Here is a 25727-nt window from a genome sequence, read left to right as displayed (position 1 = left end):
CCTCTGGGTGTGAATGTGTTATACTGTGTTATTTTATCTTTCTGAGGGTAAAATCATAAAAATGTGTAACTGTGATTAAGGCATTAAGCAATAGATAGAGCACCTGAACCAAAAAAGGGCACTGGGAAGATCTTCCGGACCGCACCACGACAACCAACTAACTGCTGCCGCCGGCAGTTGTAATCTTCTTGCTACGTGCTGAAGGCCTGAAAGCTGAGAGAGATGTCTTCAATCGTCGCAGTTGCAGAAGAACGAATTCCCCTTTTACAGTCTTCTTCAGTTCCTACTTCATCGTCTAACGAGCAAGACCGAGCAAGTCCTGCTACTGCCGATCATAATCAACGACTTGTCTCCCTCGATGTCTTTCGAGGTCTTACTGTTGCGGTATACGCCTCAATCTCCCTACAAGCTACAATTCTTTGAGAAGTTTATTTTCTTCACTCCGACTGAAATTACTTTTTATTCGGAGTTCGGACGCTTCGTTGACCCCCAAAAATTTTGTTGGTTACAGACTCAGAGTTCTATATAATTTTGTTGCCTTATTTGTGATCGTCCTAGTGTATCTGTAACACGGAAAACTTAGCTACTGAAAAATTTTAGTTATCACTGAAATGAGGATTTCCTTAGAGTCGCTTGTTGACTTCTTGTTGGCAGCGATTTTGTTAGGTTTTTTATTAAAATCTATATTATCTATATATTAAGTTTCAAAATTAGTTTTTGCATTTCTTTTATTTAATTGTTTTGTTTGTGTGTGGGACCTTGAGGTAAGGGTGGTAATGAGGCACCATAAGGTAAGGGTGGTAATGAGGCACCATGAGTAAAGGAGGCCCTTCATGACCTTGGTTAAAGGAGGCCCTTCATGACTTTGGTTATGAGGCTCTTCATGACATTGGTCATGGGTCTTAAAGGTCTTGATCATGGTGATGAGGTGGGCTAACTGAATGGTGGAATTACTCAAATTCTAACTCTCGACCTTTATTTCTCATTTCAACCACGACCATTCATGGCCATACCAGAGTGGGGTTAAGGTCTTTGAATGGGTTAAAGCCTATTCATTCCAAAGAAGTGAATATGAGAGTTACTTCCCAAGTAGTGGGGAGGTTAGGTCAAGGGGGTTTATCACATTAGTGGAGGAGGGACAAACCATTGATTCTCCATTAGTGGAGAATTGATTCTCCCCTGTGGGGAGGGTGGTTTGGGCCTATATAAACTCAACCCTTCCTTGCATATTGTGTGCTATCGGACTCTCCTCACTCACATTATTTGTTTTACAAAGTTCATTCCTTTCGAGTTGTCTAAGGTTGGCTCCAGCTTTTGGCTCCTTTAGGGACTGAAGAACTACCTCATCTTCTAGTTGGAGGTTGCTTTATCTTGGAGGTGGTGGTACGAAGAACCCTTGGTAGTAGGGTGCATCAATTACCTTAAAGACAGCATCAAGGTGTGACTCAACCTCATCAATCAGTGGTTCGTTCGGTTGCTACTTCAAGCTCTTCAAATTTGCTAAAGACGATCTTCATCTCTCAATTGTATTGCGATTTCATCTTTGTATGTTTGAAGAATTTGTAATACAATTACCCCAACAGATTTTAAACCTTTTCTGTGTAGTGCAGTGCAAGCGCTTTTTGTTCAAGTACTGCAGAGTAACAATAATATAGGAAACAAGAACATCAAACTTAAAAAAATTGGACGGGAGTCGCCATTCGTGATTCTTTATGTAGCTACAGAGACCTGCAGAAATGGTATTCTTGTGGCTTGGGCCACGACAGATTCTGGTGGAAATATTGATTGCCTTCCTTTCTTTTACCCGGCTTGTCACCTGAAACTGCGGGTTTTGTTCAAGACATCATCAACAACCTCTGACCTTTGAATTGGCTTCTTTTCTGTTGATTAGGGTTGGGAGCAAAATATCATCATAAGAAAATCTCTTTGTAGAATGGCATCATGTTTTAACCTCAACCATTAATCTTCCTTATCCATCTGCTGATTGTAACCAAAGTTTATAGCTGTACTCTCCTTTAGAGTAGTTTAGCAACTAAACTTCACCTGTTAAAAGAAATAGGTAAAGAAGAACAAAATGAAACTCACTATTGAGAACTTTCACCCTAACCTCAAAGAGCAGATGTGCATGTCTAAAAGGCATTTCCTTAATGCCTATAATTAATTACTCAACCTTTTACATTTAACCTCATAATTTTTGAAAGATGGCTACTCATTTGTGGCAATCTGCTTCTTTCAGTGGACCAAGGGTCCTTAGAACTTTGTGCTTGTTTTTCAGTTCAAATCTAGATGGCATTTTTTTAGATTAATTTATGTTCACTTATTGATGAGACTCAATGTATTTTATGACAGGTTCCAGCTGTGCCTATCCATTTACTTTTCAAACATCAGAAATATCTTCTTCTTCTTCTTCTTCTCTTCTTCTATTTTTTTATTTTTTTTATTTTTTTATTTTTTTATTTTTTATTTAAATATATATTAAAATCTCGATGTTATTGTCAGACATTTTCTTTGGGTAGGATATGATGATCTAGAACTGCATCGTTCTGCTTGATTTTGGTCTTTTTTTGATTTTCTAAGTAACGAAGCCAAAATCTTGTAAATTCAAGTTGATTTTATAATCTGCACACACAGTGTTGACTAGATATCTACTATGTGTAGAAATGTGACAGGATTTCAATTTTGGGATTCTAGCAGAATATGATGTCAAGTGTCTCCATATACTTCTATGTTCTTTACCCAAGATGATAAATGAGATGTCTAATTGGATGAGCTCAATAAATAAAGCTTTGGCCCTGACCTCATTTCTTATGGAATGCAACTCCCCACCATATTTTACTCTTGTTTTGGAGAATTATTCTCAATTTTGGTTTTTTCCTCTTCTTTCATAATTGGTGGTGAAGATGAGACTCTGTTCCAGGTCTTGAATATGACAACCCAAAGACCTCACTGATTCTAGAAACCCTAGGTGTGATAAGTTCCGTCACTACATCCTTTTCTTTTTGTTTGTAATTTTATTACATTGCAATTCCCTTGACTGAAGTTCTAGCTTGAGCTTTGAATCAGGTTTTCTCTCGTCAAAACCCCAGCAATTTTCTGAAACCCTAGCATCCTTATATCAAAACACTTAAGGTTTTTGATGCAGAATTGGCAGCATATACAAGGAAGAGAAAAGCCCAATGGTCAAGCCCATCAAAGCCTAAGGATATGATCCAAAACAGCCCATGGCTTGCATGGGCTATGACTATTGTAGTGGGTTAAAATGAGCCCATGGTTTCATGGGCTTGGATTACTTTAGTGGGAGAAGACCAGCCCACATATTTTGAACTAAGCCCAAGTCTAGCTTTGAAAAGTCAATAAAAGGAGCTAGTAGTGGGGTGTAGTAGGTGGATGTTTCCATTATTGTTTTGACTAGTGGTGTTGTGTAGTTGAGTTATTAATAGGTAGGTGGTGTTAGCTAGTGGTTGGATGTTACTATTAGTGTTTATGTCTCTTTAGAATGATATATAAAGAGACTTATGTAGAGGTGAAAAACAACTATGAATTGAAATCAACGCTGCTAGCATTCCCCGAGAACCCGGGACAAGGTAGGGGGCGACAACGACCACCGGGGGAAGGGGACGGCAATCAACAAGCACCACCAAGCACGGAAGACCAGAGTCCGCAAACCAAACCGCACACAGCAGCCCCAAACGAAACATCAAGTCTACAAAGCAAGTCCCCGGAAAAGGCAGGCAGGACCAAAACGGACACAAGGACGAGCCAGACGAGAGAACCGGAGGAACGACCAGGCACAAAGAGGGGAGGCAACAAGAGAACCAACCAGCAAGCACAAGCACGAGGAAGAGAGGCGCCGAAGGAGGCAGAGGACCCACCAGCCACACCCCCACCCACAAAGGGTACCAAACAAGAGCAGGGGACCAAAAGGAAAGCGAACACGGAGCACACACAGCCAAAAAGGGCGGAGGCCGACAAGAGAAGACCCCAACCAAGGGACACCCACACAAACAACCGAGCCAAGGTGGCCGAGAGTGCCAAGAGCACCAGACGAAGCAGCACAGGACGAGGGGGACAAAACCCCGACCACACCCAGAGAGCACAAGACCAAACGACAGGGGAGAGGCCACAAAAGGAGCACAAGAGAGCAAGCCAGGGACCGCAACCACCCAAAGAAGGAGGCAGGCGACACCACACGAGAGGGAGACACGAACAAAGGAGGCGCCCCAACCAAGCCACCAAACAACACAGAAGAGGGGAGACCAGAACCACCGCGGGAGAAACCAGCCCCGCAAAGGAAGAAGCCACGAAGAGAGCACGGACAGGCAACCGAGAAACGACCGAGGGGAGCGAAACAACCAGCGGAGACGAAGCAAGCGGGAGAGGATGCAGAAGGCAGCAAACAAGGAAGAGAAAAGCCCAAGGCAAGCCCACAAAGCCAAGGATAGATCCAAAACAGCCCAGGCGCAGGGCTAGACAGAGGGGTAAAATGAGCCCAGGCAGGGCGGAACAGGGGAGAAGACCAGCCCACAAGAACAAGCCCAAGTCAGCGAAAAGCAATAAAAGGAGCAGAGGGGGGAGTAGGGGATGTCCAAGGACAGTGGGGGAGGAGAAAAGGTAGGTGGGTAGCAGTGGGGATGACAAGTGAGCCAGAAGAATATAAAGAGACAGAAGAGGTGAAAAAACAACAGAAGAAACAACGCGCAGCACCCCCGAGAACCCGGGACAAGGAGGGGGGACAACGACAGGGAAGCGGGACTTGTGCCAACCAATCCAACCATCCACAAGCAACGCGGAAGACCAGTTAGTCCGCAAACCAAACCGCACACAGTCAGCCCCAAATCGAATACACAAGTCACAAACGAAGAGACCCAGAAAGGTCCATTGGCTACGTGATCATCAAATACAGTACTAATTGGTGGTGAAGATGAGACTCTGTTCCAGGTCTTGAATATGACAACCCAAAGACCTCACTGATTCTAGAAACCCTAGGTGTGATAAGTTCCGTCACTACATCCTTTTCTTTTTGTTTGTAATTTTATTACATTGCAATTCCCTTGACTGAAGTTCTAGCTTGAGCTTTGAATCAGGTTTTCTCTCGTCAAAACCCCAGCAATTTTCTGAAACCCTAGCATCCTTATATCAAAACACTTAAGGTTTTCCTGCTGAAATTCAGACCAGTAACTCATATTCTAATTTCATCAAATATGTAGCCTCTGAAGCTTTTTGCTTGTCTCATTTAAACTCATTTTCTTTAATTTTAAGTCAAGTTTCCATCAAGAACCACGTACTAGGTTTTGAGAGCCAAGCTCAAGTCAATTTATTTTTGTAGTGTTTCCTTGGAACCATAGAGTCCTGTATGTGATACCATAAAATGTAATGTTTCATTTTCTTTTCCTGTGCTATACATTCTGATTCTACATGAGTTTGGCATGCGTACAAATTATAACTAGCCAGCATGTGGTGATCATTACAATGAGTACTAAAAGATAGTGCTAAATTTAGAGCTACTTAATAGTCAACCTCGATGTTAGTGTTTAACTGTTAGAATTGGATTATTTTGATATATTTTCTCATCAAGCTCATTCTTGGATTGTTTTGATTAATGGCTTTGTGCTTAATTTCTGTTTACTTAGCTTGACTAGCTTTTAATACCTTGCCTTATCTTTCTTCTTTGTTTTCTGATTCATCCAGTTAATGATTCTAGTTGATGATGCTGGTGGAGCATTTCCATCTATTAATCACTCCCCATGGTTCGGTGTTACCCTTGCAGACTTTGCAGTGCCATTTTTCCTTTTCAGTGTTGGTGTTTCAATTAGTTTGGTATTCAAGGTAAATTCTAGAACTCTAACTTGAATTTACAGGTACATATATTTGATTCAATTTCATGAAGATTGGTGAAGAACCTTAATGATACATGATGCACTGGGGCAATGCCAGATACAATCCTCTTTATTTGTTCTTACATTTAAATTGAAGTATCATTCAGTGATATTTTTCATTTGTATTATTTTATAAGATTCATCTGAATTGAGGTTGACCTTTAACTTTATTTTCTCATGGTAATGAAAATTTTGATTTCCTAACACCAATGGAAGTTTACTTTCTGCGGGATATTGGAAAAGAGTAAGCTCATCCTCTGCTTCCATAGGAAAAAGAAATTCTATGCAATGCACTTATTTTGTTGATTCTTCATACATATATATTATTCGTAGAAAGCAAGGCTACATACTTTAGATAATGGTATTTTTACCTTTTTTTCAGTTCTTTGGGTCTTTTGTCAATTATTCAGTTTCTTTTATAATATTATATTCAACTTGATCTTTTATTGTGTGTGAATTTCTTGTTACATCTCTTGTATTCAGTCATCCATCAGAAATGTGATGTTCCTTTTTCATTTTTTATTTTTTATGGCTAAAATTAGTTGAAACCAGAGGTGTTTTGGTAGGAGTCTTCACACAAATTCCATTGTCCCTCTGTTGGGGACCATATAGAGTTAGCAGAAATGTTAATGGACTTGCCCTAAATTGGATACTCAATATTTCTTGTGATAGAAAAAAGGGACCAAATCTCATATATTTATCCATGTAATATGTGTTGCCACTGTTATGTATGTATTACGTGATTATGTGCATGTTGTATTGTTGAGCTTTACAGTGCCCATGTGTTGAAAAAAAATTGATAGTTTTTTGGGTGAATAAAAATATAATATAAACAGCCAAAAAGGGGAAGATAGAAAGATACAAGGAGGGAGGGGGGGGGGGACACAAAGGCTATTAAAGCCTCAGAAAGAATAAAGAAGGATCTAGGCATCAGGTAACAACAATATGTCCCTTGGGGAGTCTAATGTGGGTTTGGGATTAAGGAAAGAAGGTTTGGAGCTGACATCTTGCGGATGGCTTTCCAAATCTGCTCAAGGGAATGAGATTTGGGGGTCCATCTGCAAAGGTTCCGCTCCAACCAAATGTGGGAAACTCAAGCGCCAAATAACAACCTCCCTGCTGTGTCTGCAATGGAGGAAACACCAAAAGAAGAGGTGAGCCTGCAGCACTCCATCTCAAAGGGCTGGGGATGTCTACACCAGGGCCAGATGGAAGCAAGGGGCTGAGTCCAAATGTGTTTGGGGAAGGGGCAGGTGATGAAAAGGTCAATTGGGTCTATTCAATATTGACTTCCCCCTACTTGTAGTTGTTGGATCTCTTTCTGCTGCTAACTTGTCGACTTTTTCTTAATCATGTGTCTGTTACTAGTTTCTGCCTAGGACAGCTTTTTCTAGATTTCTTACTCTGCCTGCAACATGAGTGTCTAATTCCTGCACCATATCAACCCACAAAAGCTTTAGAGTAATATTAACTGTAGCATTTTTGTGAAATCAGTACCTCAATCTTTATTATGAATTTGACGAGCCTTCTTTTTGACCAGTTTATTAATAATCATATTTTTAAATTCTTATTTTAGGTCATTCATGGTTTTAAAATTTCCCTTCCATTATTCTGATAATTTTCTCTTCACTTTATTAGAATGGAAAGAAGCATAATATGTGTAGACAATGTTTTGATTCTTGATGTTTATTCTATTTTTAGAATTTTACTCCGTTTACTCATTGTTCTTGGTATATCTTTTTCATTAGCTACCATCTTGATTTATAATACCATGTAGAAACACAATAATAAATCAACTGCAACGAAGAAAGTTATACTGAGGTCGGCTAAGCTCTTTGTCTTGGGTGTGCTGCTGCAAGGTTTGTCTATTCCCACCTCTAAATTCTTGCACACTGCACATTATAGGTACAGAGAACAGTGACTCAAAAGACCTTTATTATCTAATCAGGTGATTTCTCTTGGTCTAATTATTCTGTTCGTTGCAGTGTTCTGCCTTACTAAAGTTTGGGCCTGCCAAGGCAAATGCCTGGTTTGAGTCTTCAGGGCGCCACTTTGTATAAAAATACCAAAGGTTAGGTCTGATCTCAAAATCATGCCCCAGGACCCCACATAGGTGGGACCAGCACTCAATAATGGCCCTTATTCATCTACATATTCATGATAATATTTCAATAAGTCCAAATTACTTACATTTGCTCCATAAAGCAAATAGAACCATGCTGTTGAACATACTTAGCAGTGTGAAGGGAAGTCATGGCGGTGGTCAGGTGCCTTGACAACTAGGTGACACCAAGTTGAGCACCATATTTGGAGAATGTCATGATCAGTCCAGCTATATACACCAGTTCATAGGTTCATTTTCTTCTGGTTGACCCATAAATGTTGGAAGTTGGTGCTTCAACGAAGACTTGCTTTCCTGATTTGTTTGATATTTCTGATTCAAAATGTCACCTATGATGACTCATTACTAAATGAGAATGATAGTGCTTCATTTCAAGTTTTCAGTTGCCTGGTAACCATGAGCTTGGCACTGTTACTGCTACTAATGAGTTGTGTACTTCTAGGTGGGTACTTCCATGGGCGTAATCATTTAGATTATGGAGTTGACATAGATCATATACGGTGGTTAGGTGTACTGCAGGTAATAGTTTTGAATAGAACATCGGTTCGAATATTTTCCTCTCTTCCTCTGTTATTATGTGGTTTCATGGACAAAATACTTTTCCTCATCTCATTTGAATGGTTTTCTAAGTTGTTGGCCTTTTATTTTTTTATTAATTTTTTTTGGGGGGGGGGGGGTTATGATCTTATTGTCATGATGTTGAAACATTGTGATATTGACTTAATCACTAGTACAATGTTCATCCATTTTGCAATTCATTTCATAGGTTCAGACATTAGTGTTGTCATTCATCTGCCTGTAAATATGATTTTATTGGTACGAGACTGTAAGTATGATAACTGCTAATAAAAACTTGTCCTTTGATAATCTATTTATAGTAATAGCTTAAATAGATCTCACATTGTCCATAACTTTGAAATGGAATATGTAGGAGACTTTAGATGAGTCTAAGCTTATATTAGCACACAAACTAGATACAATGTATGGGCTACAGTCCTAAGTGTAATGATTTGCACTCATGGTAAACATCTACAATGCCACACAATCTAGTATGTCCAATACAGCACATTAAAGTGCCAAGGTGACCTAAAACTTTTACTATCATTTGCTGTCTCCTAATTGAGTACTCAACCTTAAGAAAGCCTTATACCAGGTAGAGAGGGTGGCTACCTGATGTAGTTCTAGATTGGTAGGAGACCAGTAGAAGTAAATGACCAGAATCTGCTATGAACAGGTGGGCTTGACTAGGCCAAAAAATAGTATTGGGTCATATTAGGGTTAGGATTTTATTGGACTGGGGTTTAGTGAAAGGTTTATGTCAAATGATGGTGTAGTGGATAACAGTGAAGGTCTCACAATGTTTTAATGGGGGTGAAGTATATGGAATTGATTTGACAGCAATTTACAGGTAGAGTTTTAGATTTCTTGAAAGAGAATGATGTGGAAATTCTAGGTTTGTCTGATCAGAACTCAACCAAATTTGAATGTTTTTGTTAGGAGTCTATGGGGGGTAACCAGTTAGAATTGTGGATAATTCTGACAGTTGGTTTAAGTCTGAGTGAGATTAGGGTTTTGGAAATAAGTTGAGATGGGGTTTGCAAAGGTCTTAATGGAAAGAATGGGCTGAGCGTTGGATTGACTTCTCAGATGGGTGTAGGAGAGTATTCAATCCAACTTTGGAGTTTTCATGTCTGGTTGGATAGGTCTTTTCTCTTGACAAGATTCACAGGGAAATTAAAGCTGTAGAAAATTAGAGAGGTATGGGCTGTTATGTTGTCAGCTCACTGTTGTTGCTGAAGAACCTGGGCTGCCACTTGTTTAATAAAGAAACTTCAATAATACCAGATCTAGGTTAAGAACTTGAAGGAGATCTTCACAGAATTTGAATGAGAGTGCTTCAACAAGGGGGCTTTAAACCATGAGGTGTCTGCTGGATCAAACACCAAGCCCACCAATCTTGATCAAACACAAGAACTCCAATGAAGGAAACAGATTTGCAGAGCAGCCTGCAAAGTTTTCAATTTGAAAATTCTGTAGGATACCACCCTTCATGTGTGCATGTGAAAAAACCCATAGATCTCTTTATTCACGATATGGCCTAATGCCCAAACCCCTAATTGGCCTATCAATGAAGCGGTCTCCCCTTGGTCAAATTGCATTGACAAGAAATAAAGCAGCTAAAAAAAGGGAATATTCTCTAAAACCAAACAGGGAAACTACTTAAATTGAACCAATGTTTCAAACCAGCAAAACTGATTCTACAACAACAAGCCTTGCCCCAACAGCAAAACCAATTTGATTTATTACATAAAAATCAACTGATTTTTTTTGGGTGTGTTGGGGGGAGGGGATTAATTTTGTATGCAACCTAATTTAGGCCATAAGGGTGGCCTATCTTATAGAAAACCCATGGGATCAAAGACACAACATGTATACCCTGGACTTATTCCTAAGAGAGAAGCCTAATTTGGTGGGAATCTGCATCACTACCCAAATCTTGTTTTGCCTCCACACTCTATTTAACACCATTTCTGCTGTTTGCTTACCGAGTTCTGTGTCACTAATTTGTGGATACCTTACATGTTTGATATAGACAATTTGAAAGCTAAAAGCCATTTCTCCACAAAATTCCTAGCAATTCAAATCTTTGAGAGGGGTATTTAAGTTAGTTATATTTTTTTAGGCGATTTTCAGGAACATTGGAAAATGCATGGAATTTCACCAAGAAAAGATTCTATGCATCTGCTAACTGCTTTGTTCTTGAACAGAGGATCTCAATTGGATACTTGTTAGCCGCGATTTCAGAAATCTGGCTTGTCACTGATACTGTGGTTGACACTACAATTGCTTTCGTGAAGAAGTACTACGTTCAGGGGTTGGTACTGATGTTTGGCATTTGACTTCCACTGTTTGTCACTGGTTTGTTCCTTGTATAGTGTTTTCTTTAGATATTACATCCTTCTGTTGAGTGAGTAATGAATTCATAGAAATTATGCAGATAAATGCTGCTGGTAGAAGTTTAATTCTAATAGTAAATGTTAGAAATATTATGTAACTTATTTCCTGATGAATACATAGGGAAATCCTTTTGAGAATGGAAGCATAAAATGCTTTGGCATTTTCTCTGTATGTGATTGTAGTTATGAATGATTAATCAAGATTATTTCTTGCCAATTCTGGAGTTGTACACCCTACTGAAAGACAAGCCAAAACTTGGTTTTCAACTGAGTTTTTCTTTTCCATTCATTTCATTTTTTTGATTTGAGCATGACGTTTTCCAAAGAATTAAAATAGGGTGGATGAAGTGGAAATGGGCAGGTGTGTTGCGTTTCCATTAAAGCTTAAGGTCTTGTGTGATTGGAAAAACGTGGGATTCCATTAGGGGGGAAGCTTAAAGGAGGAAAGTTCCATAGGACCATTGTTCGACCAAAACGTTTGATGTATGGTGCAGAGTGTAGAGCCCCCGCCTTTGGGATGTTAAGGGAAAAAAGAAATCATATAGATAAATTCAGTGTAGCAGAAATGAGGATGCTAAGATGGATGAGTGACAAAATTAGGAAGGATAAGATAAGGAATGATCATATTAGAGTTGGTCTGGGAGTTGCTCCCATAAGTGATAAGCTTTGGGAAAGTTGTTTGAGGTGGCATGACCATGTTCAACGGAGACCTATAAATGCCCTTGTACAGAGAAGTGATATAATCCAGATTGAAGGAACTAGAAGAGCTAGGGGTAGACCTAAGATAACCTTAAGAGAAGTGGTGAGAAAGGATATGCATAGCTTAGGCCTTGTATCTAGCATGGCCTCAAACAGAACTGATTGGAAAGCAATAATCCATGTAGCCGACCCCATTTAGTTGGGACAAGGCTTATTGTTGTTGTTGTTGTAGTGTATCTCTACTATGTTAAAGGATTTCTAAACCCTCAATCCCAACTTCAGTTGAAATTTCAGCTTTTATTGCATGCTTCTATGATTTTAATGATTTTAAAGTATGAAACTGAATAAAGTAGAATCCTTAACCCTTAATCACTCTTACGGAACCAGTTTAGTTGGGAATTACCAATTACTAATCTTATAGATAGGAGAACCTCTGGCTGGTTTACTCAGATTAGCATATAACAGCTGCACTGTAAAAATTCTGTTGTGGAAGGCTAGGAACATAGTTCTAGTTCTCATTTTAGTAGACCTATTTTGGTAAAGATTGGATGAGACAAATACTGAAGTTTCATTTAAGCTGTTTTTTTGGAAGACTCTTTTAGTTAGAAATTTTGCTGGCAAAATGGCATATTTGGGTTGATGCAGTTAAGAATGTCCAAAATGGTCAATTGGGCTTTGAAATATTTAACTTTGGCCCATGGGTGGGTTTTATAGAGACTAAGCTTTTTATTTTTGGGTTTATTGATATAATGGCCTAATTTGTAAGCTCATAAAGTGGGGGTAATGATGGTACACGGATTAGGTGTTAAATTTAATGTTGGTTTAGTGTTTGAGTTAGATTATGATACTTGGTTCTTATATAAAAATTTGCTTTATTTTATTTACCTTATTGAGTCTTCAAGAGTGATTAGGAGTGCTTTTAGGAGTCAAATTAGGCATTTGAGAAAGTCGATATATTATGCAATGTATTCCCCACCTATTAGAGGATGATTTGATGAATTGACTTTTGAGTTTAGTTTATTGCTGCTGGTGAGGTACAAATTAAGAACAGTGATATAGTGTCTCCCTTCCTTTCTTCTCTCTCTCTCTCTCTCTCTCACACACACACACACTCATGCAATTTCTTCCCTTTCTTATATGATTTTTAATTTTTTTTGTTCTTCTCTCTTTTTTCTTCCCCTTCTTCAAGAATATATTTTCTCATCAACCTTATCTTCAATAGAAGTAAGCTGAATTTTCCCAAACCCCAATTCTTCTTTTATCTAATCTTCTAAACTTCTAAATTCCCCAACCTTGAGTTTCTTTTTTCTTTTCTATTTTCGTTTTCCTTAAACCCTAGCCATTAAAACCTACTACCTCCGGCCCAAACCATTAGAATCGATTAGAAATCCATCCTATAGCTTATACCTATTATCCCCTTCTCCCAATCAAGAGTATACGTCAAAACCATCCAAAATCCAAAGTGATAACCCTCTCTCTTGAATTTTTGTACCTCCCCAAGAAATCCAAACTTCGAACTCAGGTCTATACCAATCTAACCATTAGAATGGTCCTAAACTTTAGGGATCTTCCCTATATTCATTACCTTAAGTTTTCTCCATGTTTCACCCCATTGTAATAACTTTTCATCCCATTTCTTAGTAACCTACCACGTCCATCCATACACCTCATTACTGTAAATCTTTCCAAAACTATCCAACCACTATAACCTATGTTCTTTATGTATACCAATTAAAATTCCCAAAATCTTATAACTCTAAATCCTTGCCTTTTGAATTAAGTTTTTTGGAAAGTTGGCCATATTTGAGTCTCTTCAATTTAGGGCTGCATCAAGGCTCCATACTTGTAAAGGCACTTCTTAGACATCCACATGGCTTTTTCCAGACTGGTGCCTTGGTTGCTTAGGTGTCTTGCTACTGTCACCTTTGTTCGCGAAGGTGTTGTGACAACCTTGTCCGATACTTCATGGGAACCTTTGTTTTTGCTTATATAAACATATGCAAACTTTCATATTGTAAGATTGGTCACAAGAAATTGTTCTTCTGTATTTGCACACTCGGGTGAGCGTAAAAATAAAATCCATTTAATATACCTTGCGTAACATTTCTCATTGTACTATTTTTTCTTGTGTGGGTGCTAGAAGATAGTATGGGCAAGAAAAACAAGTTAGTTATGTACCATGAATGAAGAAACATAAATTGATCAACTATTTATGAGTACAAAGTAGTACAAACCACAAAGTACAGGTAACAATAGACATTTGACTGCTACGTCTCCCAAGTCCCAACAATACAGTCGTGTCTGCTAATATGAGATATGATATGCTGGATCAAGTCCAACTCTTGGTCTAATGGAGCCAACATGCATTTCTTCTGACTGCATAACAGAGCATGTCATATCATAGTGTGTGAGAAGAAATTGATGTAGTCCTCTGCAGCTGCACTGTGAATGGCCTCATATACATACTGGTAGTGACCTGTCCTAGGGTATAGGTTGTCTGAAGAACCAGGCCCTGAGCCATTGTGACTTGATAGTGTTGCTAGCATGTGTGGCTCACCCCGGGGGGGGGGGGGCAGAACTGCAAGGTTCCAAATTCTTTACCTAGGTAGTTCCCTTTCTATCCCATCTCTTCTTCGATTCTCTGGTGCCACAAGTGCAATTGGTCTTACATTAGGTATATATTGTAGCATACTAAATAATATTAGAATAGATGGGAAATAAAAAGTAACACTTGGTCGCCTAGACAGGTGCCTTATTGCCTAAGCACTTTGAGACACATCCGGTCCTCCATTGCCTTGATGACTATGGCTAAATGTATGTTGAATTGTTAAGGCTTCCAGGATGCTCCTTTCTCTATGTGGGGTATGGACTACCATCCAAGCTATATTGCTCATTGCTGATTGTATGGTTTGGGTTGGGGAGATCATGTTCTCTAGGGAGGGTAAATATTGACAAAATTTTCTTGTGTGAGAACAGCTCTGAAACTTTATACCATTGCCTTTTCTCAGTTATATTTTGGGATGATTCCCATCCTTACTTAAGGTTTGATTGAGCTTAGCTTCTGTAATGCAAAGGAAAGAACTGTCGTCATTTTTTATTGTGCTCTACTGGAACTCCAACTCATCGTTTTTTGTCTGCTTATTTTTAGTTCAATATTTAAACTTATCAGGAAAAAGGGGAAAATAATACTCTATGATAGAACCTATCTTCATATGTGTGTGTGTGTGTGTGTGCAATTCTTTTCCTCTATATGTTCAACCAAAGCTGCTGTCTAACCAACTGCTTAAATACTTTGAAGGGACTTAACATTCCATTTACTAATTGTGTTTGATTTTAGGGAATAACGTTTCTATCAATTTGCTTCATTTTTCTTACGATGTACTGACTTCTTTTTTTTTTTTTTTTTGAAGTATGGTTGCTCTCTCACTCTGCGTTCTTTACATGAGCTTGCTATATGGTCTTTATGTTCCTGACTGGGAATTTGAACTCCCAAGCATAAATTCCTCAGTGCCAAATCATGGGTCTGGTAATCAAATTGTAAGTTGAAATACCACAAAATTTTCACATATTTCTTGATAAGATTGTAGCTGATGTGGCGCCTATGTTGGAAACTGCATATTTAAATTTCTTCCTTCTCAACTCGAGATGTTCGTGCTTTGTCTTTGGTTTGGGAATTTAGTTAACTATGTGTAAAATAATAAATCCCACCATCTTTTATCCAATTCTTTGATGATAATAAATCTCATCACACATTTTTTCTATTGACCAATTAGTCATTTTGACCATAGTAATGCTTTGTTTAGATCTTGTGTCAAGTTTCAGCCCTGTTGGAATTGATGACAATTTAGAGGGCAAAGGTCTAGTAAGTAGTTGAAAAGTCCATGTTGAAAGTTGTGGACTGCTAAAATAGTAGGCAAAGAGTCCATTACATGATTGAGGTTGGGTACTAGGTTTGATACGAGGTAGTCTCATCTTCCATTGGAAGGACGATCAAAACGCTCTATTGTAGTGACACACCTAGGGCCTCACCACCCCCCATCGACCCTTCCACCACCTTGCTGTGACTTGTGAGTCCCTAGGCCTCCCCTGGTGACAATCCCTGGGGCCTCACGTCCCTCCGCCACCCTGTCACCACCTTTGTAGGGCCCTTCCCTAACCTCCTCCTTTTTTCTGTGTCTCTCTCTCTCCCTGATATTATTCTCTTAGTGGTGAGCACTCCTTCTCCCATTAGTAGTTTTTTATACTCATTGATGTTGTGATTTCTTCTGTATGAATGATCTGTGATTTGTTTGAGATACTGTTTTTTCCGGATCAGCACTATGTATACTGAACTCCTACCACCACCTCTACTAGTTCGTCTACCTTGGAGGAGGCTCTAGTTATTTGTGAACATGATCTTTTCTCTTTGCAGATGAACTTTGTTAGATTCAATGGAACAAACTATTTGAGATGGTTTTGTTCTGTCGCTCTTGTGGTCTTGCCAGTGTTCTTTCTGTCAATTTCACAATGTGGTCTACTGATTCAGGTGCACTATTACTGTCATCCGTCTCCATATGACTGGTATCCAAATCCACACGCGCATGTTGTCTTCCCATCTCACTGAAATCCGGTTATCCACTCCCCCCCCCCCCAAAAAAAAAAAAAAAAAAAAAACCAAAACCATGGTTTGAGGTACCAGTGTCACTGTATCCAATATATATCCGATATTGCTGGTACCTGATACCAATACTTTAGCTATGGTATTCATACAGGTGAGGATAGATTATGAAAAAAAGAAAGGTGTCATTATTTTGAGGGTAAAATGATCCTGTCTAGACGCGAGATACTGCTGACCTGTCTCAGCATTGACTGCGACCGATATGGATACAGATTCCAATAACTAAGACGCTGCCCTCCTAAAATAAAAGGTGTTGGGAAGGATTGTTCTTCATCTCGAGATTTTTTCAGTTTGTACTAACAATGTCAATATATATTCATCATCTTGCCTTAAAATATTTTTTTCTTCTTTTGTTAATAGGTCCATTGTGGAGTGAGGGGCAGTCTTGGACCTCCTTGCAATGCAGCTGGACTAATTGACCGGTTTTTTCTTGGTGAAAAGCATCTGTACCAACATCCTGTCTATAGAAGGACAAAGGTTGTGTATTCTTATGATTGATTACTATTTTGCCTCACATACATAAATATTTTTGCAAGACTATCTTTCTGGAGTTATATATTTGTCCTATAACCAGGAATGTAGCATTAAGTCTCCCGATTATGGACCTCTTCCACCAAATTCACCTGGATGGTGCCTGGCTCCATTTGATCCAGAGGGCATCTTAAGGTTAGCCGACATCCTTCTTGGCTAGGACCTGCATTTTCTTTTGCAGGAATATCATTTGGTTGTTTGTCTAGAAAACTATTCAAGCTGTTGGGCAATGGAATTTCACATGTATTCCTTTCTCTCTTTTTTTTTTCAAAGGATAGGAAACATGGCACAAGGTTTCCGCAACACAGTTGTTTATTTTAGTTTTTTGAGACAAGTTCTGAAATTAGAGAACAGCAGGGGCAGCCCATCCTCCCACCCAACTGAAACTCTAAAACCTTATGTTTTGGTCCTTTCTTTTTGAAATTAAGATACTGGAAATTGACTTATAGCAAAGTTTAGAGTGCTAGAATTCACCCTACAAACCCTATAAACTTACTTCCCTTTGCTGGAATTCTTGGGCAGCCCTTAGATTTAGGGAAATTCCAATACTACCCTTAACTCTAAATCTGGGTTTACATCACACATGGTACACTGCCACAATGCCTTAAGTGTAGCAGCCCTAAGTAGTTAATAAGAAGAAGAAAAACAGGTAAACCCATGAAGAGCGGTCACCAAAGCGCAGAACACCCTTTATCAACCTGCGCGCTTAAGAAAAGGAAGGGCTTTATTAAAATAAAGAAAGGTCTCCAAAGACGAAAAGATTGAGTTACAGCATCCGTGCGGTTTCCTATTCCGATGAGAAGTGCTTTTTCTTCGATTCCCTTGCCTTGAAGCATAGAAAGTGCAAAAGTTTTCTCTTCGCTATCCGACTTCACTTCTAGCCACCCTGAGCTTTCACCTTCCAAGTAACCAGAGCAACCTTCCAGAGTTAGGCCCCTCGTCCTAAACCATTTCTGATGCTTCAGGTTTGCATCACTTCAAGATCTTTAACCTTTAAAAAGATGGTAACCTTCATTGTCAAGCTTCCACCCTATCTCATCCAGCTTGAGGATTGTTTTACTTTCTCTGCTTCTAATGAATCAAGAATTCTTAAACCATGGATGTAGGGGTGAGACATCATTATCTTCATTTGAATTACTACCCCACTAATAGGAAATTCATCAAAAAACATTTTCAAGTCAACTAGAATGCTTTTTCAAATTGTTTCAAAGCTGTTGTGCTTATTAACTTTATGAGATAATGACAATCAGTCATAATTTTGTTATGGAGTTGATGCCATTTATACTAGTGCTGATATATATGGTGTCTTTTAGTTTGTCTTTTGCCTCTGGTTGTATGATGTCTTTTTCATTTTTTCCCTTCTTGCTATATTATGTTATTTAAGTGCTGACTTTTCTTGATGAATCTAATTTTCAGCTCACTGATGGCTGCAGTTACTTGTTTTATTGGACTGCACTATGGGCACATAATTGTGGATTTTAGAGTATGATCCAGCTAATTGGTGGTTATGCTTTTAAAATTAATTGTTGATATATGAAATGTTAAAAGTCACTGGGCATTTTATTTTACTTACGTTCCTTTATTTCTTTAGCTCATGTGTATGCTTGTTTGCAATAGGGGCACACACCAAGAGTCTTCTTGTGGTCAATGTCATCCGTGATGCTACTACTCTCTGGATGTGTTATGGAGGTCTTAGGTACTGTTGTTATTTTGTGTGGGCTTTTTGCATGATATATTATAGCAAGGCTCATCTGTATTCTGACTAACGAGTAATGACTGCTTGTGTTCGTTTCTGTTTAGGTATTCCTTTAAGTAAACCACTGTACACATTGAGCTATCTATGCATCACAACAGGAGCATCAGGCGTCCTCTTAATGATAGTTTATTACATCGTGAGTTCAAATTAGTATATCATGTCATTTTGGTTTTAGAAAATTGGTAGCCTTTGAAATCCATTTATTATGATTATATACTTCCACTTTTAAATTCGTCCTGGTTTGTCTCTGTTGGGGTAAATAGAGGTTTGGTGTCTATCTTTCTATTACGGTGGGAAGGCATATTGCAAGCACCTGAATAATAAAGATGAGTGAAATATTCTCAAACTATTATCACAATATCACTACTTAATTCCCTCTAAAAAAAATTTCAAGGTCAGATCGGTTCTGTCATAAATTAGTTACTCATTTTTTTGATGGATGAAGAATAGAACCCAGGTTCAAAAATATAAAAAATCTAGAGGTGCTGGACTATCTGCAGCTTGTCCTCCCATATTACCTTGTTCATGGCACGCATTTCAACAAATTGATGAGATATTCAAAGTTGGGGGAGGGTGGAGGCTTGGGAGGAGCTGAGCTCCTAAGTCGACCTAATGTGACCTTTTTGTTGGTACAGAGCCACCCAATGGTGGCTGAACATTAAAATAGTACCACCGATATCAAGAATTTTTGAATAATTAAATAGTACCACCAATGTGAAGAATTTTGTAATTAAAAATTTTGAGATTTTTCCTGTTGGGGAAGTGAGTTCGTTAATGATCGCAAATTTGAGGATTTGAATTTGGAAAGAAGATAATTGTCAGCATTGATCTTTGTGGCCTATGAGCCAAAGGGTAGTTCAACTCCTTAAAAGATGAGAGATTGGGAATACTTAAGAGTCAAGTTACTCAGGGGCTACAAGGAGGAGATTAGAATGGGGACACAGTTATGAATCTAATCTTTATTGAAGGAACTAGGGTTGGTCAGTTTTATTAACCAAAGCAGGAATGCTTCACTTATTTGAGATGTGGCATTGTTTGGTGAAAAATCTCAAATTATTTTTGCTTGTTTAGTTGTGGGGGTGGGGGGGCAGTAAGGCAGTTGACCACCAATCCTGCTGGGGGGCTGAGTATGCGCATCTTAAGGATTTGGGTTTTGAGTTAGTCAGGGCCTTCCATATTTGGGTGGTAGTATTTTTGTTTTTCGCATTACTAACTCATCTCCTTTGACTGGAGCCCAAACCCAAAAGAAAAGGAAGGCCAAAGAAGAAAGCCTCAGTTGCCAGGCCTGGTGACCCTCCTATTCTTTCAAACTTGGCTGATCCAGACCATAGTTAATAGAATGCACTTTTTTTTATGCCTTTTTGTTCTTGTTTTTGCTGTATTCTAAAACAATCTCCATGATACTGGAAAAAATACCCCAAAATATATAAAAGCTTAACATGTGTTTTTTTTTTTTGCCTTTTGAGGGAAAAAGAGTATTTCTTATAACAACAGCTACATGGATGCAACAAAACATAGTAGGGAAAACTAAGGTCTATAAGGAAAGGTGGGTGGGGGATGAAAAGATGGGAAAGAATGGACTGGGAGTATATTTTGGAAGGGGGGGGGGGGGAATGACACATGACAGACGGGAAAATAACAGCAATATGAAAAACATGCATTGGTTCAACAATTTACTTGTGTATATTGTTACTTGTTTGGTCTAGTACTTTTCAAATGTAAACATATTTAAAACCTGGACTCTCCATTTTGGAATTTTTTTCTGTTCTCAAAATGTTTGACGTTATTTTTGACCACCCCACCAAAATTTGAGCCATTTTAAAAATGCCAAGCCAAATAATATATGTCGTTTTTGGCATTCCCACTTCAATTAACCAGACAAGTATCAGCCTAGTTGGAACTAGATTGGGTGGGCAATCCAATCCTGAAGATCAGTATCAAGTCCATGATTAAGACTTGCAGGCCAGAATCTGTCTGCCTCCCCTTAAGTGTTGAGAGTTCCTCATCTTTTAGGCAATAGAGAAAAAATTTGTGTATATACAGGTGAAGTAAATTTCTCCCACAACAAAACACCTCTACCCCTCCTCTCCCACAATGAAACATCTCCAAACCCTCCTCCGCGGGTGAATGCACGCTTCCCAGGCATCCCCAAAATGAACTATCTTCCTCTTTCATTTGTTTATTACAAGCTACTGGAGATTGAACACAATGAAATAGTGTATTTGGATTTTCCTTTATCAAATTGTGAAACTTCTGATACAAGGTTATTGGTTGGTTATACTTTTGATACCCAAACTTATTTGAGGAAGAGATATCCGTGAATGCTAAATGCCCTGTTGAAAGATGCCTTTGTATTGTGATATTAATGTACTAGGTTTCTTATCAGGGAATAATTGTGGTGCAGGTTGATGCCCAAAAGTTTAGGAAGCCAATCATTTTTTTTGAATGGATGGGGATGAATGCATTCATTGTCTATGCTTTGGCTGCCTGTGAGTTGTTTCCGGCAGCAGTACAAGGCTTTTATTGGCACTCACCTGAGAACAACCTGGTAACACTTCTCGATAAATTTTTTATTTCGGAATGTTAAACATAAATTGCTTTCCTTATTTTCAAAATGTCATTGAAAGTTTCTTCCTTTTTTTTTTTTTTTTGGGGGGGGGGGGGGGGGGCAGGGGAGGGTGAGTCATTGAATGAAAGTTGAAGATCTTTATTTATTTATTTTGGGTGAGGGCTTTGTTGGATAAGGAAATAAAGAATCAACACTATTATTGTTATGGCATATAGGCAAATACTAAGTGTTGGAGGTAAAAAGGCAAGGCAAAACCAACAAGCAAGGTGCCCTTCTAGTGAAGGGTGTCTGGATGCCTTGACAACTATGAAGCAAACTTTTGTTGAGATTGTTGAGTCCAGGATGATAGTTATATTTCTGAATTATGATTTTTTTTTTGGGGGGGGGGGGGGGGGAGAGAATGTTGGTGTTTTGGTGAATAGTAGAAGGTGATTAATGTCATTCTTTTTCTGCAGGTTGTAGTTCAGTATTATCATCTATTTTGATACCTGAATTCACTTTTAGAATACCAACCCAAATTATTTTGTTGATCGAAGACAACTGATATTGATGACCATCTTACAGAAGTATGTTTAAAAAAAGCTAATAAATAGTTGGATAATTTTTTATCTCATACCAGAACTGTCCTTATCTTCAACTTCCCAAGCTATTTAAATAGTCTAACCAAAAGGTTCCCTATAGAAAATTATTCTCTCAAGGAAACAACTTTTTGTGACAATCAAAAGTCAATCCATTAAATAAAAGGTGTCATTCTAGGGTAGTTCTGCTCCCATCTAGTTCTTTGTCAAGGGAAACACAGTTTTCGGGACTTTCAAATAGAGCAACTTAGTGCACAAGACTCCACTGCTGCAGGGTCTGGGAAGGGCAAATGTCGGCAGCCTTACCCTGCTTCGCAGGGGAGGGCATTTCCCAAATTCAAACCCGCAACTGATAAGATGGAATGATGCAACTTAAACTCTAAACCAAGCTGGTCTACTTTTGGAGATGCTAATATTCACAATTGAAAACATTATCCTTGATTCAGGTCATCTCACAAGAATTTAGCATTTCCTTCCTTATATTGGTTGGAGATTTTAAATTGTTGGAAGCTGTTTCGAAGTAATCAAGCATCCAATACCAGATGCGCAGATTCCTTAAGAGGTAGTTCATGATATGTTGAGAAGATTAATATTTTTGCATTACATTACACATTAAGGAGTGCCAGACCCACTGATAGTCCGCTTCAAATTTTTAAAAGCCATTGTGCACACAACTGGATCCCGACACCCTAAAACTCCCAATAATCAAGGAGGGCTTACCATCAATAGATAGCCCATGCAAAAGGGTAAGGCTCATGAGCTAACAAGGAAGGTCAGCTCTCGTGGTGCTTCCAAGTACTTGTTAATGCCATCTCTCATTAGAGTGTGGATCAACTCTTCCCAACTTTCTTTCTTGTACCTGCAGGGGGCCTTCATATGGACCTTTTGATGCAGCCATCAAATCCTGATCCTAGATTGGGAGTTAACAATTTGATTGGTTAGAACACAGGCCAAGGTCTAGGCTATCTTCCTGACAAACCAGGGGCAAAATGTTTGTTGGTTTTGATATTCCAACATCCTGTGATGGGAAATGAAAGGGACGAAATAGGAGATTTGCTTTGGTCTATGAATGATGCGATGAACAGAACTCAAAAGAAGACGGGAGTTATTGCAGTGTGAATTTACTTCAAACACAGCCTGTGGTAGAATTAAGTAACCAATAAATATTAGGACTTAAACATCAGCACTGACTCATAAAACAATTCCTTCAAACACAGCCCGTGATAGAGTCAAGTAACCAATTAATAGTTGGACTTAAACATCAGCACTGACTCATAAAACAATTCCTAGTCTCTCTTTTTCACTGAATTGAGTAGACAAATAGAACTTTGCTATGTGAATAATATCCTAATCCATCCCAAGCACCAGACATGAATCTCATCTACTCCCTACGGACTTAAAATTTGGATCCATTTTAATTAACACGGTCGAAACCAAAGCTCCAACCTCTGAAGGAACAGTTTGGGCAGATGACACAAGTGAATCCCTCAGTAACTCTTTCTACTCAAGCCATCCAAGAATCTAGACTTTCTCTAGAGGACTAGCCCGCCCAAGAAGCTAGAGGAGATCTTATTTATAGGCAACCATATGCAATTATACAAGACGAAAAAGTGATGGCTGACCATCAGGATATCTGAGTTGTAGATGTGAGCCAAGGTCACAATAGACCTTTATCTTCACCTCTCATCCAGTTTGGGAGAAATGCCAGTAAACATTCATTTGGATGGGGGAAAATCATTAATATTTGCAAATAGAGCTAGGATTGCTACTGGCTACAGTTTTCTCTTGTCACTCCATTTGGTTAATGTCAAAGCATAAATTGGTGAAAACATTCTTCTTCCCTGACTTCATAAAATAGAGGCACTACTAAAGAAACTTCACGCACCTTATTTTCGTTTAGGATGAAACAAACCTCATAATATAGTTTTTACTGTCCTTTTAATTCTGTCCGTTTGATGTCAAAACTAACGGAACCAGTAGGAAGCTAACATAATTAATATCACTGGGTTAGGAAGTTAAACAGTAGGAAGTTAAACAGCTCTTCCTCCACTACAAGTGAAGTGTATTAAGCCCTCTTTCGGCCAGGAACCAGTGACATGATTGGAACTTCTATGTCTATAAAGATCCAATTTTTAAACATGAATTATATTGGATTGTGGAAAGTTTTGCGCAGTTCTGTCATGGAAGTAAGGGATATTTTATCCACAAGAGTTGCTGCCTGAGTCCTGAATGTGTTTTTGGGGTTAGATATGAAATGAGTTAAGAGATGAGATTGAGTATTCATCTGTGTCTCTGTTAACTAATGAAAATAAGAAATTCACTAATTTCTTATTCAAAGTAAAAACCCCCTCACTATAAGCTGCCTCCCCTCCCCCCAACCCTCCACCCTCTTCCGAAAAAAAAGAAAAGAGCATGCCATGGACTTTGGCCGGCTGGCCTTCGTTCTCATGGAATTTAGCTCTGATGTAGCAGTAAGGAACTTCCATATCGTACTGTGGTTGCAGTCATCTACATGAGTCAACTCTGAATTTGTGAAAGCAAATGATAAAGCTGAAATTCGGAACAACCATCTACCAGAACCCTCAAAGAGTCAGATTTTGTAGTGAAGGACAGGGTATGAAGGAACTCATTTTGTTTCTAGAATTATGTAGTTGTTTCATAGTGCATGTATTTTGCCCTTCTTTTCATCTTTCCAGACCAAACTCTAAGCTGGTTTTATTCAAATTTGACTTGCAGGTTGATGGCACTGAGGCATTACTGCAGAACATGCTTCAATCAATGAAGTGGGGTACCCTGGCATTTGTATTGCTTGAGATTATATTTTGGTGCCTTTTTGCAGGCTTCCTTCACATGAAAAGGATATATATAAAACTTTAGCCGACTTGTTTCACATGCAAAGCATATCTACAAAATAGCTGCTGCTCTGTCATGTATATCTGCTCATGTCCTTGGTAATTCTTTCCAGTTATTGCTTCAAAATTATGTTTCATCTCACTTTCTTTTACTCAGCTTTAAATGAGGATTACCTGGAATAGGGAGAAAGCACCTTGTCTGGATCTGGCCTACAATTCATAACTTGTATTGCAGGCTACCCTGGGCTAGCGGAATATGTTGCTTTTATTGACACTTACTGGTTCCCCAGTCAAGTCAGTTTATTTTGGTTCACCGTAAAGACACAGTGAGCATATCCTAACGAGTTCTGGCTTTCATCTATAGTATCCATTGCTTGCCTCCCACGGGTGTTTTTCTGTATATTGAATCCCTTCTTTGCAGTCCAAAAATTAAAGAAAATATGTCTGACCTCTCTAATGTGAAACTGGCGGAGTGATGAAGGTGGCTACTTACCATGGTGGAACCAGATCCCATGGGATATGGGTCCTCTGTGATTGTCACATCAGCTTTCTCAGCTACCCTCAGGTCTTCGCTGGTTGTTTTTCACCATCACATGTAGTTAAACTTTTGTGTTTGTTTAAGATTACCTTTTAATTGAAGTAGTGTGTGAAAGGGATGGTGTTTACAAGATAGCAGTTCTTGATGTCCCATCCCCAAATCTCTGTGTTACTCGTGGATCGGCTTCAACCGCTAAATGGAGCTTTGCTGTTTAGCTGACGAATACAAATCAATTAAATGTTGTTTTCAAGTGGAATTTTGTTTCCCCACTTACCTTCCGTGGTATTCTGCTTTTTCTTCTTCTTCTTATGTGTGTCCACGCCCTCTCCTTACAGCGTTTGTTGCAGGTGGGGTGGGTAAAGGGGTGGGAAAAAAACATGTGGGCCATAGTGGGGTCTCCTTTTAGTGGACCACAAAATAAAGGTCAAGCAAAACATATGTGGGGTTTTAAAATAGGAAAAAATTAGTGTAATATATTATGCGTGAGTCTTAATCAGACTAACACTATTAGTCGTCGTTAATTGTATTCAAATTTTAAATATGGAGGGGCCTTAAAATGCCCCTTATAAATAAATTGTGTGTTGCATTATAC

General features: G+C 38.8%; 1 protein-coding gene across 2 annotated transcripts; it reads left to right on the top strand.

Moving 5' to 3' along the window:
• LOC149019560 (uncharacterized) lies at nucleotides 1-25431 on the top strand. 2 transcript variants are annotated; one of them, XR_016173095.1, is made up of 14 exons: nucleotides 1-384; nucleotides 5689-5826; nucleotides 7654-7735; nucleotides 8441-8517; nucleotides 10767-10873; nucleotides 15065-15191; nucleotides 16672-16788; nucleotides 16886-16977; nucleotides 18259-18325; nucleotides 18460-18538; nucleotides 18643-18734; nucleotides 21003-21146; nucleotides 24482-24696; nucleotides 24833-25430. XR_016173095.1 is itself a non-coding variant. In XM_089153543.1 (13 exons), the coding sequence occupies exons 1-13, from the start codon at nucleotides 223-225 to the stop codon at nucleotides 24620-24622; spliced, it is 1425 nt and encodes a 474-aa protein (XP_089009669.1). In that variant the 5' UTR covers nucleotides 1-222; the 3' UTR covers nucleotides 24623-25431. The 2 variants fall into 2 exon arrangements, 1 of the variants encoding a protein (XP_089009669.1); XM_089153543.1 differs by having other exon boundaries at nucleotides 24482-25431.
• The last annotated feature ends 296 nt before the right edge of the window (nucleotides 25432-25727 follow it).

The sequence above is a fragment of the Hakea prostrata genome, chromosome 4 (genome assembly GCF_041222555.1).
Source record: "Hakea prostrata isolate BN-2017 chromosome 4, UWA_Hpros_2, whole genome shotgun sequence".
Lineage (NCBI taxonomy): Eukaryota > Viridiplantae > Streptophyta > Magnoliopsida > Proteales > Proteaceae > Hakea > Hakea prostrata.
This window is presented reverse-complemented; position numbering and strand designations above follow the sequence as displayed.

Coding starts and splice junctions, on each gene's coding strand:
- LOC149019560 (XM_089153543.1), top strand. CDS start 223: ATGTCTTCAATCGTCGCAGTTGCAGAAGAACGAATTCCCCTTTTACAG. Junction 16,789..16,885: donor CTGTCTATAGAAGGACAAAG/GTTGTGTATTCT, acceptor TCCTATAACCAG/GAATGTAGCATTAAGTCTCC. Junction 18,539..18,642: donor ATGTGTTATGGAGGTCTTAG/GTACTGTTGTTA, acceptor GTTTCTGTTTAG/GTATTCCTTTAAGTAAACCA.